This window comes from Bufo bufo, chromosome 10 (assembly GCF_905171765.1).
Source record: "Bufo bufo chromosome 10, aBufBuf1.1, whole genome shotgun sequence".
NCBI classification, from domain to species: Eukaryota; Metazoa; Chordata; class Amphibia; order Anura; family Bufonidae; genus Bufo; species Bufo bufo.
The window spans coordinates 96329112-96341614 of NC_053398.1; the positions used below are offsets into that span (position 1 = coordinate 96329112).

General features: G+C 40.5%; 1 protein-coding gene across 1 annotated transcript in view; it reads left to right on the forward strand.

Annotated features, from left to right (window-relative positions):
* Positions 1–803: 803 nt before the first annotated feature.
* Positions 804–12503, forward strand: part of LOC120980749 (transmembrane protein 272-like) — a 33180-nt gene continuing 21480 nt past the window's right edge. The window contains exons 1-2 of the mRNA XM_040410024.1: positions 804–883; positions 982–1044. Coding sequence (XP_040265958.1) covers positions 865–883; positions 982–1044 — 82 coding nt within the window. The 5' untranslated portion in view covers positions 804–864. The remainder of the gene's footprint in view (positions 884–981; positions 1045–12503) is intronic.

Sequence of the window (12503 nt, forward strand, 5' to 3'; positions counted from 1 at the left end):
ATGAGCCGAAGTTATTACTTTGCGAAGTCTTGCGAGACTTCGAGTAATAACTTCAGAAATCAATTTCTACTGTAAAAAACCTTTTATCGAACTCCGGTTCGGTTCCAAGGTACAGTATTCTAACGAGGTTTTAATGCGAATCAACTTCAGATTTTTTTTATCCGAAGTCGATTCACTCATCCCTACTCAACACTATTCATCATGTATTCCAAGAACACTGGAGAGTGATGAAATCCTAATGAATGTTCATTTTTGGTCCCAGATATTCTTTCAAGAAAACTTTATATGAAACTTTATATTTAGGCTACTTTCACACTCTCGTTTTGTGAATCCATTCAGAACGGATCCGTTTGTATTATCTTTAACATTGCCAAGATGGATCCGTCTTGAACACCATTGAAAGTCAATGGAGGACGGATCCGTTTTCTATAGTCTCAGATTGTGTCATAGAAAACCGTTTGGCTCAGTTTCATCAGATGGACACCAAAACGCTGCAAGCAGCATTTTGGTGTCCGTCTCCAAAGCGGAATTGAGACTGAACTGATGCAAACTGATGCATTCGTAGCGGATCCTTTCCCATTCAGAATGCATTAGAATGCAAACTGATCCGTTTTGGACCGCTTGTGAGAGCCCTGAACGGATCTCACAAACGGAAAGCCAAAACGCTAGTGTGAAAGTAGACTTAGTACTATGTGGTGTGACGCATTAATTATTACTCATACAGTGGGCATATTCTCATGAGTTTCTTTTTTTCTTATCAATTGTAATTAAGGCTATAAAATTATTGCTTCATTTGTGTTAACACCCAAGGAAACAAACCTTTGTTCAGTTCAGCTCAGCAGGAGGACACTTTATTCTCCTAAGATGGATTCGGACAGTGAATGTAAGACCCCGGGACATTTCTAATCACACGGTATACAGTATGTACAGGCAGCGGGCTGTAAGCATACATTAATTAATCTTGTTTTTATTTCATTTCAGCGTTTTGGGGTGGGGCGACCTTAGTAATTTGGTTTGGAGTTAATATTGCTATGGCTGTTTTAGGTAAGATACTGTATGTACAATGTAATCGTTGCACTGTAAAAAAAATTCTTAATTTATTTTAATGTACAAAAGCCTACTAGTAGCGTATCAAGTATACAATATCATGTCTCTGAGCTTAACAGGTTCTCTTGTTTCAGATTAAAATGCAATTTTGTTAAATAAATTTGTAATATAACAGTTCTGTGCACTAATACCGTATAATACATATATACTATATATTGCTCTAGCAGCATAATAATATTTAACCCCTTAAGGACTTAGGATGTACCAGTACGCTATGTTTGCCGAGTCCTTAAGGACCCAGGGCGTACCGATACGTCCTAAGTTTAAAATTACATTGCGGCACGGCGGGGGTTAATCAGGACAGGATGTCCGCTGAAATCATTCAGCTGGCATCCTGTCACAACGTCGGGGAGGTCATGTGACCCCCCCCCGCATCGGCGATCGCCGTAAACCGCAGGTAAATTCAGACCTGCGGCTTTTACCTGTGGTTGGGGCGGTGATCCGGCGTGCCATCGGGTCCCCATGCGGTTGTGGGGGGGACTTGATGGTATGGAAGGCAGCGTGATGCCTTCCTTAGGCATCTGCGCTGCTTTCCGGTGACGAGCCTGTGAGATCCAGCCCCCTGGATCTCACAGGCCGGAAGCTGTATGAGTAATACACATAGTATTACTCATAGGGCCAATGCATTCCAATACAGAAGTATTGGAATGCATTGTAAAAGGGATTAGACCCCCAAAAGTTGAAGTCCCAAAGTGGGACAAAAAATAAAGTAAAAATAAAGTTTTCCCCCCCAAAAATTAAAAGTTGCAAGTAAAAATAAACAAAAACGTCATTTTCCCCAAATAAAGTTTAAAAAAATAGGTAAAACAAATTAAGTAGACATATTAGGTATCGCCGCGTCCGTATCGACCGGCTCTATAAACATATCACATGACCTAACCCTTCAGATGAACACCATAAAAATAAAAAATAAAAAATGCGCTAAATAAAAAATAAATTGTCACCTTACATCACAAAAAGTACAACAGCAAGCGATCAAAAAGGCGTTTGCCCACCAAAATAGTACCAATCTAACCGTCACCTCATCCCGCAAAAAATGAGCCCCTACCTAATACAATCGCCCAATAAATAAAAAAAACTATGGCTCAGAATATGGAGACCCTAAAACATCATTTTTTTTTGGTTTAAAAATGTGTAAAAATTACATAAATAAAAAAAGTATACATATTAGGTATCGCCATGTTCGTATCGACTGGCTCTATAAAAATATCACATGACCTAAACCCTCAGATGAATACTGTAAAAAATAAAAAATAAAAATTGTGCTAAATAAAAAAAATAATTGTCACCTTACATCACAAAAAGTGTAATAACAAGCGATCAAAAAGTCATATGCACCCCAAAATAGTACCAATCAAACCGTCATCTCATCCCGCAAAAAATGAGACCCTACCTAAGATAATCGCCCAAAAACGGAAAAAACTATTGCTCTCAGAATATGGAGACACTAAAACATGATTTTGTTTTTGTTTCAAAAATGATATTATTGTGTAAAACTTACATAAATAAAAAAAGTATACATATTAGGTATCGCCGCGTCCGTATCAACCTGCTCTATAAAAATATCACATGACCTAACCCCTCAGATGAACACCGTAAAAAATTTAAAATAAAAACTGTGCTAAATAAACCTTTTTTTGTCACCTTACATCACAAAAAGTGTAATAGCAAGCGATCAAAAAGTCACACGCACCCCAAAATAGTGCCAATAAAACCGTCATCTCATCCCGCAAAAATCATACCCTACCCAAGGTAATCACCCAAAAACTGAAAAAATGATGGCAAAATTATGGAAACATTAAAACATGATTTTTTGGGTTTAAAAAAAGAAATCATTGTGTAAAACTTACATAAATAAAAAAAATAGTATACATATTAGGTATCGCCGCATCCGTGACAACCTGGTCTATAAAAATATCACATGATCTAACCTGTCAGATTAATGTTGTAAATAACAAAAAATAAAAACGGTGCTAAAACAGCTATTTCTTGTTACCTTGCCTCACAAAAAGTGTAATATAGAGCAACCAAAAATCATATGTACCCTAAACTAGTACCAACAATACTGCCTCCCTATCCCGTAGTTTCTAAAATGGGGTCACTTTTTTGGAGTTTCTACTCTAGGGGCGCATCAGGGGGGCTTCAAATGGGACAGGGTGTAAAAAAAAAAACAGTCCAGCAAAATCTGCCTTCCAAAAACCGTATGGCATTCCTTTCCTTCTGCGCCCTGCCGTGTGCCCGTACAGTAGTTTACGACCACATATGGGGTGTTTCTGTAAACTACACAATCAGGGCCATAAATATTGAGTTTGGTTTGGCTGTTAACCCTTGCTTTGTAACTGGAAAAAAATTATTAAAATGGAAAATCTGCCAAAAAAGTGAAATTTTTAAATTGTATCTTATTTTCCATTAATTCTTGTGGAACACCTAAAGGGTTAACAAAGTTTGTAAAATCAGTTTTGAATACCTTGAGGGGTTTTGTTTAAAGAATGGGGTCATTTTTGGGTGGTTTCTATTATGTAAACCTCGCAAAGTGACTTCAGACCTGAACTGGTCCTTAAAAATTGGGTTTTTGAAAATTTCTGAAAAATTTCAAGATTTGCTTCTAAACTTCTAAGCCTTGTGTCACAGTCGTTACCTCTGACTGTGACCTTCTGTCCTTGCTCGTTCGGCGCTCCTCGCTGAAGTTCCGTTCCTGTGTGTTATTTGTGGTTCTGTATGGGTTAACTCCCCTGTGTTCCTATTAGGAGTTAATCCTCTCTGTCTGCTCCATGGGTGTGGCCTCTCTGCTGCACCCATGGAACCTGTATATAAGGCTGAGGTTTCCTCAGTTCTGTGTCAGCTCTCCTGGTGTGTGTTGTCTTGTCCTGTCCTGCTCCTGGTTTGTACTCTCTCTCCCATGCTGCTGACCCATGGGATCCGTGTCTGTCTGTCTGTGCTCTGTGGGTTTCCCTACTTGTTCTTTAACGTCCTCTTTCCTGTCTTTCTGTTATCTGTTCTGCCTGTTATGTTTTAGTTACTTTGTGTGTATTCTTATGTTTGTGTTCAGCAAGCCTTTGCAGCAGAGTGGCATGCGCAAGGCCATGCAGTTTACCACTGGTGGAGCAAGTCCTTCTCTGCTCATTGTCACTCCTGTTTCCTTGCTATGTATTTCTGCTTGTGTTATTAGTTGCCCTGTTTTGTATTTGCCTGTCTGTTATGTTTGCCTATGTGCCGTCGGTACCTTCTGGTACCTGTTGTCCATTTGTTCCTGCTGTCACTGTCTAGTTCACGCTCCAGAGTGGACCCTGGCAACTTCCTGCGGCAAAGTCTAACCCTACCATCTAGGGCTCTAGTGAATACCAGGAGTTGCTTAGTCATGCCCCTCTGGAGTATTACTAGACAGTGGCGCAGTGGGGGTTTTCTCCCACTGTGCTGACGGTACATAGAGCTCATGTTTTGTCTGTGCTGCCTTTCCTGGTTTTTGTTTATGCAATAAACTCTTGTGTCTGTACCTGATTTCCGTTTATTGCTTGACGACGCGGTGGTCTCTCCTGGGACCTCCATCTCGTGACACCTTGTAACATCCCCAAAAAATAAAATATCATTCCCAAAATGATCTAAACATGAAGTAGACATATGGGGAATGTAAAGTAATAACTATTTTTGGAGGTATTACTACGTATTATAGAAGTAGAAAAATTGAAACTTGGAAATTTGGAATTTTTTTTACAAATTTTTGGTAAATTTGGTATTTTTTTTATAAATAAAAATGTTTTTTTTTTTACTTCATTTTACCAGTGTCATGAAGTACAATATGTGACGAAAAAACAATCTTAGAATGGCCTGGATAAGTCAAAGCGTTTTAAAGTTATCAGCACTTAAAGTGACACTGGTCAGATTTGCAAAAAATGGCCAAGTCCTTAAGGTGAAATAGGGCTGAGTCCTTAAGGGGTTAAAGGGGTTGTATCACTTCTGCAACTGGCATTTATCATGTAGAGAAAGTTAATACAGGGCACTTTCTAATGTATTGTGATTGTCCATATTGCCTCCTTTGCTGGCTTGATTCATTTTTCCATCACATTATACACTGCACATTTCCATGGTTATGACCAACCTTCAATCCAGCAGCAGTGATTGTGCTTGCACACTATAGGAAAAGGCGTATCTGCACTGCAGCAATATCCATAACCCCTGTAAACGAGCAATGTATAACGTGATGAAAAATGAATCTAGCCAGCAAAGGAGGCAATATGGACAATCACAATACATTAGTAAGGGCCTTGTATTAGCTTTCTCTACATAATAAATGCCAATTTCTGAAGTGAGACAACCCCGTTAAATGGGTTTATCCCGGCTACAGATATTATCATTATAGGTCATCAATATCCAATCAGTGGGGAGGTCTGACTCCTGCCACCGCTGCCAATCAGATTTTTAAATCAGCGCTACATCCTCATTAATGTGTGCCTTCTATCTACTTTGTACAGCTGTCCATCCCATTGAAATGAATGGGAGAGAAAGCTGCAATTGCACTGCAATACCACTACAAAGTAGACGGCGTGCAGGTAAAGATTGGAGGGGACACACTGCGGCTCTATCAGGCAGCTGATCGCTGGGGGTGCCGAGAGTCTGGTCCCCGCCCATCTGATACTGATGACTTGTCCTGAGGGTAGGTGATTATTATCTGCACCCCGGAAAGCCCCTTTAATAATTGTATTATTTCTTATGAAATGTAGAAATCTTTGTAATACTCTATGTATAGGTAAAGACACTGCTGAGGGACACAGTGGATACTAAAGGGGTTATGCAATTCAAAGGCAGTGCTATTAAAATGTAAAATAAAGCACTTACTAATCAACTTTTTATTTTCAAAAGTGCAGGGATCGTCCCATTTGAGCTGCAGTCATGTGATCCTGGGAGTTTGTAGGCTTTCTGTTAAGCTGTGACACATTGGCACAGCCCCCTTTGTGTTGGCACATGACTAGTGATGATTCTGAAGTGGCCCTCTGTCTGAGTTGATTAGCAAAGGGTACTGAACTTCCACGATCCCATGACCACAGCTATAATCGAGCGATCCCTGTAGTTTTGAAATTTAAAGTGTATGAGTATGGGAACAGTGCAGCATTGTACTCCACCCGCACCACTGTCCCTGTCTACTAGCATAATTGGCCCTAAATGGTCGCCCACAACTTGTCTATGGTCCCTGACTTGATTAAGTGCAGGGTTTTAAACCGAGTGGAGTAAAACAGTAGTTATATACAAGAGGGCAAAAGCAGGACTGGATTAGAACCCAAAAAAGTCAAAATCAGGCAGGAGTCCAAACCAGAGAGATACATCAGAACCAACTCATGATACAAACACAGAGTCAAATGCCAGATGGGGTCAGTGCAAGGAGATAACGTCAAAGGAATAACAGACAGTCAGGAGCTAGGTCAGGGACAATCCAAAAGTCAATATACCAAGAATCCAAACAATAGCACAATAAACGCTAGTGACGCTAAGAAAACCATTCACAGGCACCTGTTGCCAGCAGCTGCCTGTTCAAACCTCCTACTGACAGGAAGCATGTGATGCCGCCACCAAGCCTGATTGGCCTGGGTCTGGCTGCCACAGCAACGTAATGACCCTGGCTGTGCCGCAACATGTGCAACATGGCTGCTGCTATTGTTCCTCCCCATACAATATCATTGCTCCCGGCAGCAGAGTGCTGTTTAGAAAGCGCGATCTGCTGCCCGGGAATGATGATTGGGGTCTCTGCCTCTCTGATCATTTCACTCAATGAACGAGCCTTTCGCTTGTTCATTGGGTGATCTGTGGCAGTCAATGACACGTCTGTGAAAAAAAAAACGGACGTGTTTCATCAGTTAAGATGTCTGTCAAGGATCCGTGGTTGGTCCGTGCGTCCGTTTTTACCATCCATGTGTCATCCGTAATTCACTGACGTTGCTCAACTGAAAACTAATTTCCAAAGTATCTCCTATCAGTCTTCAGTAAAAAATGGACCACCACAGATGCCATCCCTGGTGTGTCTGTGATTTTCACGGAGCCATAGACTTCTATGGGCGTGCTTGGTCTGCATCACGGATCCAAGTAGTGCATGTTTCTGTGATTATTTTTATTTTTTTTACTGACCCACGGTCAATTAAAAAATACTGAAATGTGAACAGACACATTTAAATCAATGGGTACTTGTGCTGTCCGTGGAAAATGTGGACAGCACACGTTAGTAGTATAGGGAGACAGCTCTCATCAAACTCAAAGTGACAGGTGGCCACACCCCTTTTCCAGCTGTCCAGACAAGCCCTAATATGGTATATCCAGGTTTATTTAAGCTTTAAAAATAGCTTGACTTTCTGCGACCTTCACAGACATGTTAGGGCATGTTCTAATATATTTATATAACTATCTGTTGTCTATCTATTATCTATCTATAATCCTGCTTAATAAAATATTACTATAAATATTTTATCTATCTACCTAACTACCTATTTGTCTATCTAGCTATCTATCACATATCTATCTATCTTTCTATCCATCTGTCTGGCTATCTATAACATAGCTATCTATCTATTCTATCAATCTTTCTATCAATTATCTATTTTTCTATCAATTATATATCTAATAAAATCCTATAAAACGTCCGGCTATTAAAATCCTATAAAACGTCCGGCTATTAAAATCCTAATAAAATCCTAATAAATTCTAATTAAAATCATATAAAACCCACTATCTATGAGGCTAACTTTCTATCTTCAAATATCTATCTATATATCTATTTTATCTATTACCTATTTCATCTATTATCTATCTATCTATCTATCTATCTATCTATCTATCTATCTATCTATCCATCTATCTAGCTAACTTTCTATCTACATATCTTCAAATATCTATTTTATCTATCTATTCTAATAAAATTCTAATAAATTCCTATTAAAATCCTATAAAACCCTATTATCTATTTTATCTATCTATTTATCTAGCTAACCATATATATATCTATCCATCTATCTATTCTAGTTATCTATCCATCTATCGAGCTCGAGTTCTGATAGTGGGTTTTATATGATTTTAATAGGAATTTATTAGGATTTTATTAGGATTTTAAAAGCTTTTATAGGATTTTAATTGGAATGTATTAGGATTTTATTAGAATAGATAGATAAAATAGATATTTGAAGATAGATAGAAAGTTAGCCTCATAGCTAGATAGATGGATAGATAGATAACCGATAGATAAACTAGGTAATAGATAAAATAGTTAGTGGGTATTTTACCTACGTAATTATACTTTCTTCGAGTCCAAAGGCAGCACAGAAGGGATATATTTCTATCCCAGAACTTCAGTCTAGGACCGCCCACCTAGAAATAATCAAACAAGGAACCAGAATACTGCACCAACTTGTGTAATAATATAGACCAAACTAATGCAAGTAAAATTTTATTGGGAGGGTTAGTGTGCTGCCTTCGGACTCGAAGAAAGTATAATTACATAAATAAAATACCCACTTTCTTCTTCGTCCTACAGCAGCATAGAAGGGATATACCATAGAAAGTAAAGGTAGGGGGGACTTTCTTTTACTGCCGAAAATACTGCTTTGCTGAAGGCTGAGTTCCCGGTTTGAGTGTCGAGCCTATAATGCCGAACAAACGTGGAAGAGGACGTCCAGGAAGCTGCATTGCAAATGTCCAAAAGATGAACTTGTTGTCTCTCCGCCCATGAAATCGAGGTCGCTCTGGTGGAATGAGCTCTTAAGGAATGAGGTGGCTCTTTTCCTTCTAGACTAATAGGCTTCTGAAATCGCAGTCTTTATCCATTGGCCTAGAGTGTCCTTTGAAGCCTTCATACCTTTTCTTGGACCTGAAAACAAAATGAATAGATTTTCTTCTTTTCGAAAAACCTCTTACTCTTTCTAGATAGCAGACTAATGATCTACAAATATCCAGATTATGAAATCTTCTTTCTTCCTCTGATATTGGTTCGGGATAGAAAACCAGAAGAACTGATTCTCTATTAATGTTACTAGCAGATGCAACTTTAGGAATGATGGTACTGTTCTAATTCGGACACCATTGTGGCCTATGGTGTGTGTTGTGACACTTTCCTTCACTTGCGGTTGCCCGTAGCAACGTGTGGTGTTGTGTGCATGTGGTGGCAGTGTCTCGGCCTTCTGGCTGTTTCCCAGGACATGGTTGCCTCGCATGCCGTTGCTGGTGGTAACAGCTGGAGTGTGATGTTTGTGTGTACACTTTCCCTTTAAGTGGCTTTCTTCCCTTGCCTGGTGTTGGAAGGGTTAATTCCCTTCCTAGTGAGTGAACACTGGGTGTGTCTGTGTGTGGGTGTGGCTACTTGGGCTATTTAGCTCCTGCTGGATGCCAGTAGCTGAGGGGTACTCCAGCAGATCTGGGTGCAGCGGCAAAGCCCAGTGATCGTTCCTCGATAGCTGTGACAAGACAGGAAACCAAGCCCTGCGGGGCCAGTATGGGGCTATTGGTATAGCTTCTGGTACTTCCGAGATCAACTTGGTTATGATCTGAGGTATTAGCAGTATGGGATGAAACGGGTATACAAACTTGTGACTTCAATTGAGAGAGAAGGCATCCAGACAGTCTGGCCTGTCTGTTCTCCTGAGTGAACAAAACTTCAGTACTTTCTTGTTGTTCCTCGTTGCAAACAGATCCCAATCTGGACAACCCCATATCTCCACTATTTGACTGAAGTATTTGGGGTTTAACGCCCATTCTCCCGGACACATTCTTCTTCGGCTGAGAAGATCTGCAGTAACGTTCTCGGAACCCTTGATGTGAACCGCTACCAGACTGTGTAGCACTGGTTCTGGCCAAGCCATGATCTTGCTGCAAATGGTCTGGAGAGACTGACAAAGAGTTCCCCCTTGCTTATTCACATGTCGCCATAGTGTTGTCCGTCTGTACGAGAACTGCTTTCTTGTAGAGATGATGTTCGAAATGCTGCAGGGCTAACTGAATTGCCTTCAGTTCCCTGAAGTTTGAAGACCTGTGTGTTATGGCTGATGACCACTCTCCTTGAATCCAAAGATCTCCCATGTGAGCACCCCATCCCTTGCGTGATGCATCTGTGGTTATCACCACTCTTCTCATGAAGCAAAATTCTCTTCCTTTCACTAGATTCTCTTTCTTTGTCCACCAAAGAAGGTTTTTGCAAGTTGCAGATGATATTTTCATTGTAGCTGTTAAAGACTTGGAATTCTTGTCCCAACAATAGAGAATCTCTTTCTGTAGATCTCTCATATGAGCCTTCGCCCAAGGAACAGCTTCTATTGCAGCAGTTAACAATCCTAGGGTGCTCATCACTGTCCGGATAGATGTTCTTCCCGTAGAGATCAATGAGTGGACTCTCTGAATGATCTGAGACACCTTGTGGGAGGGGAGCAACATCTTCATTAACTTGGAGTCTATTAGAAGACCCAAGAATTTAATTCTCGTGGTAGGGATCAGCTGAGATTTCTTTAGGGTTACAATAAAACCTGCTTGCTGAATCCGACTCAAAGCTGTGTGCAGATGCGAATTCAGAACTTCTGGGGACACTGCTATAAATAGGCAGTCGTCCAGGTATGGGACTATACTAGTCCCTGAATCCTCAGCGTAGCCACCAGAGCTAAGACAATCTTTGTAAATATTCGAGGGGCCAGAGATAGACTGAAAGGCAGTGCTCTGAATTAATAATGCAGCGTCTGATGGTGTGTCTTGATTGCTACTCTGAGAAATCTTCTTGAACTTCTGTGAATTGGTACATGGAGATATGCATCCCTTATATCTATTGATGCCATTACTTCTCCGGGTTTTAGGATTCTTAAGACGGATCTTATGTTGTCCATCTTGAATTTTAGCTTCTTTAAATGGTTGTTTAAAAACCTTAGGTCTATGATGAGGTGCCACTTGCCTTCTGGTTTGGGTACTGGAAAGACTCTCAAATAGACACCTGAAAACTCTTCTTCTTCTTGAACTCTTTCCAGAGCGCCCTTCTGCAGAAACTCCTGAAGAAGAGGCTTAATTATTCGATCTTCTGTAGTGTTTAGCAGAAATCTTTCTCTTGGAAGATGATTGAACTCGAGAGAGTAACCATTCTTGATGATGTTTAAAACCCAACTGTCTGAAGTGACACCTTCCCATATCGTGGAAAAGTTTCTCAACCTTACGCCTACACTGAGTGCAGGTCTCATGTCAAAACTTTGAGTTAGCGGCAGGGGTATCTGAGGGCTCTTCTTTCCTTTGTCATGATAACGAGAACAAAACCGTCTTCCTGGTCCCCCCTTGAGTATTCCGTCCCCGAAAGGACACTCTTCCTCTTTGGCCCCGAAATCTTGAGGGTCTAGACCTAAAAGTTTCCGGAAATGCCAATGCTTTCTCCTTTTTATTTTCTTTTTAAGATCTTGTCTAATTGAGAACCTATCAGTCTACCAGGCTCGAATGGAAGTGAGCAAAAATTAGACTTGGAGGTGGAGTCTCCCGTCCAAGGCTTCAACCATATCGCTCTTCTGGTCAAATTTGCTAAAGCCATGTTCTTAGCTGCAATCCTTATGACATCCAGAGGAAAATCGCAGAGGAACTCTGCGACTGTCTTTAGAGCAGATACTTGGTCTGACAATTCTTGTCTCGATACCCCCGCCAGGATATCTCTTGAAAGTTTGCTAGGCCAGACCCTTAATGCTATCGCAACTGGAACCGATGACATCGCCCCTTTTTGTAAGGATTCTAGATTACAATGGGAGGGTCTTTTAAGGAGGGTGTCAGCCTTCCGATCCATCGGGTCTTTTAGCAGGGTAGAGTCTTCTGAAGGACAAAAAGATCTCTTAGACAAACGTGCAACATCCGGGTCAACTCTGGCTGGCAATTCCTATTCTTCTGACGCCGCAGGATCAAGCCTATACAGAGACTTGAAGCTATAAGTCCAGGCGTCTGTCTGGCTTTTTCCACTCTCTTTCCATGATAGTTTTTAAAACTGGATGAGCAGAAAAAACTCTAGATTTCTTTTTGGGAAAATACAGATTTCCCTTATCCTGAACAGACTCTTCTTCCTCATTAGTTTCAAGACAACGTTTCCCACGTTTTATCAGCTTATCTGCTGAAACTTTCTTCAATAGAAAAAATTCCTCAACACCCACATGTGAGTCGGATGATAGTCCAGAAAGAGAACAAGTAGCTGAAGAATGTGGCACTTCGTCTGTAATCTGACTATGATGATTACTTTTTTTCTTGTTACTTGCCAGAAGCAGAAAAAACATCCTGCAAGTTCTCTTTGAACCAAGCAAAAAACTTCTACGCCTCTTCTGCTAATCCTCCATCTTGGGGACTACAGTCATTACAAATGTTAGACACTGCATCAGGTGTGAGAGGCTGAAGACAACTAATACATAAATTTGTTCTAGCAGGAT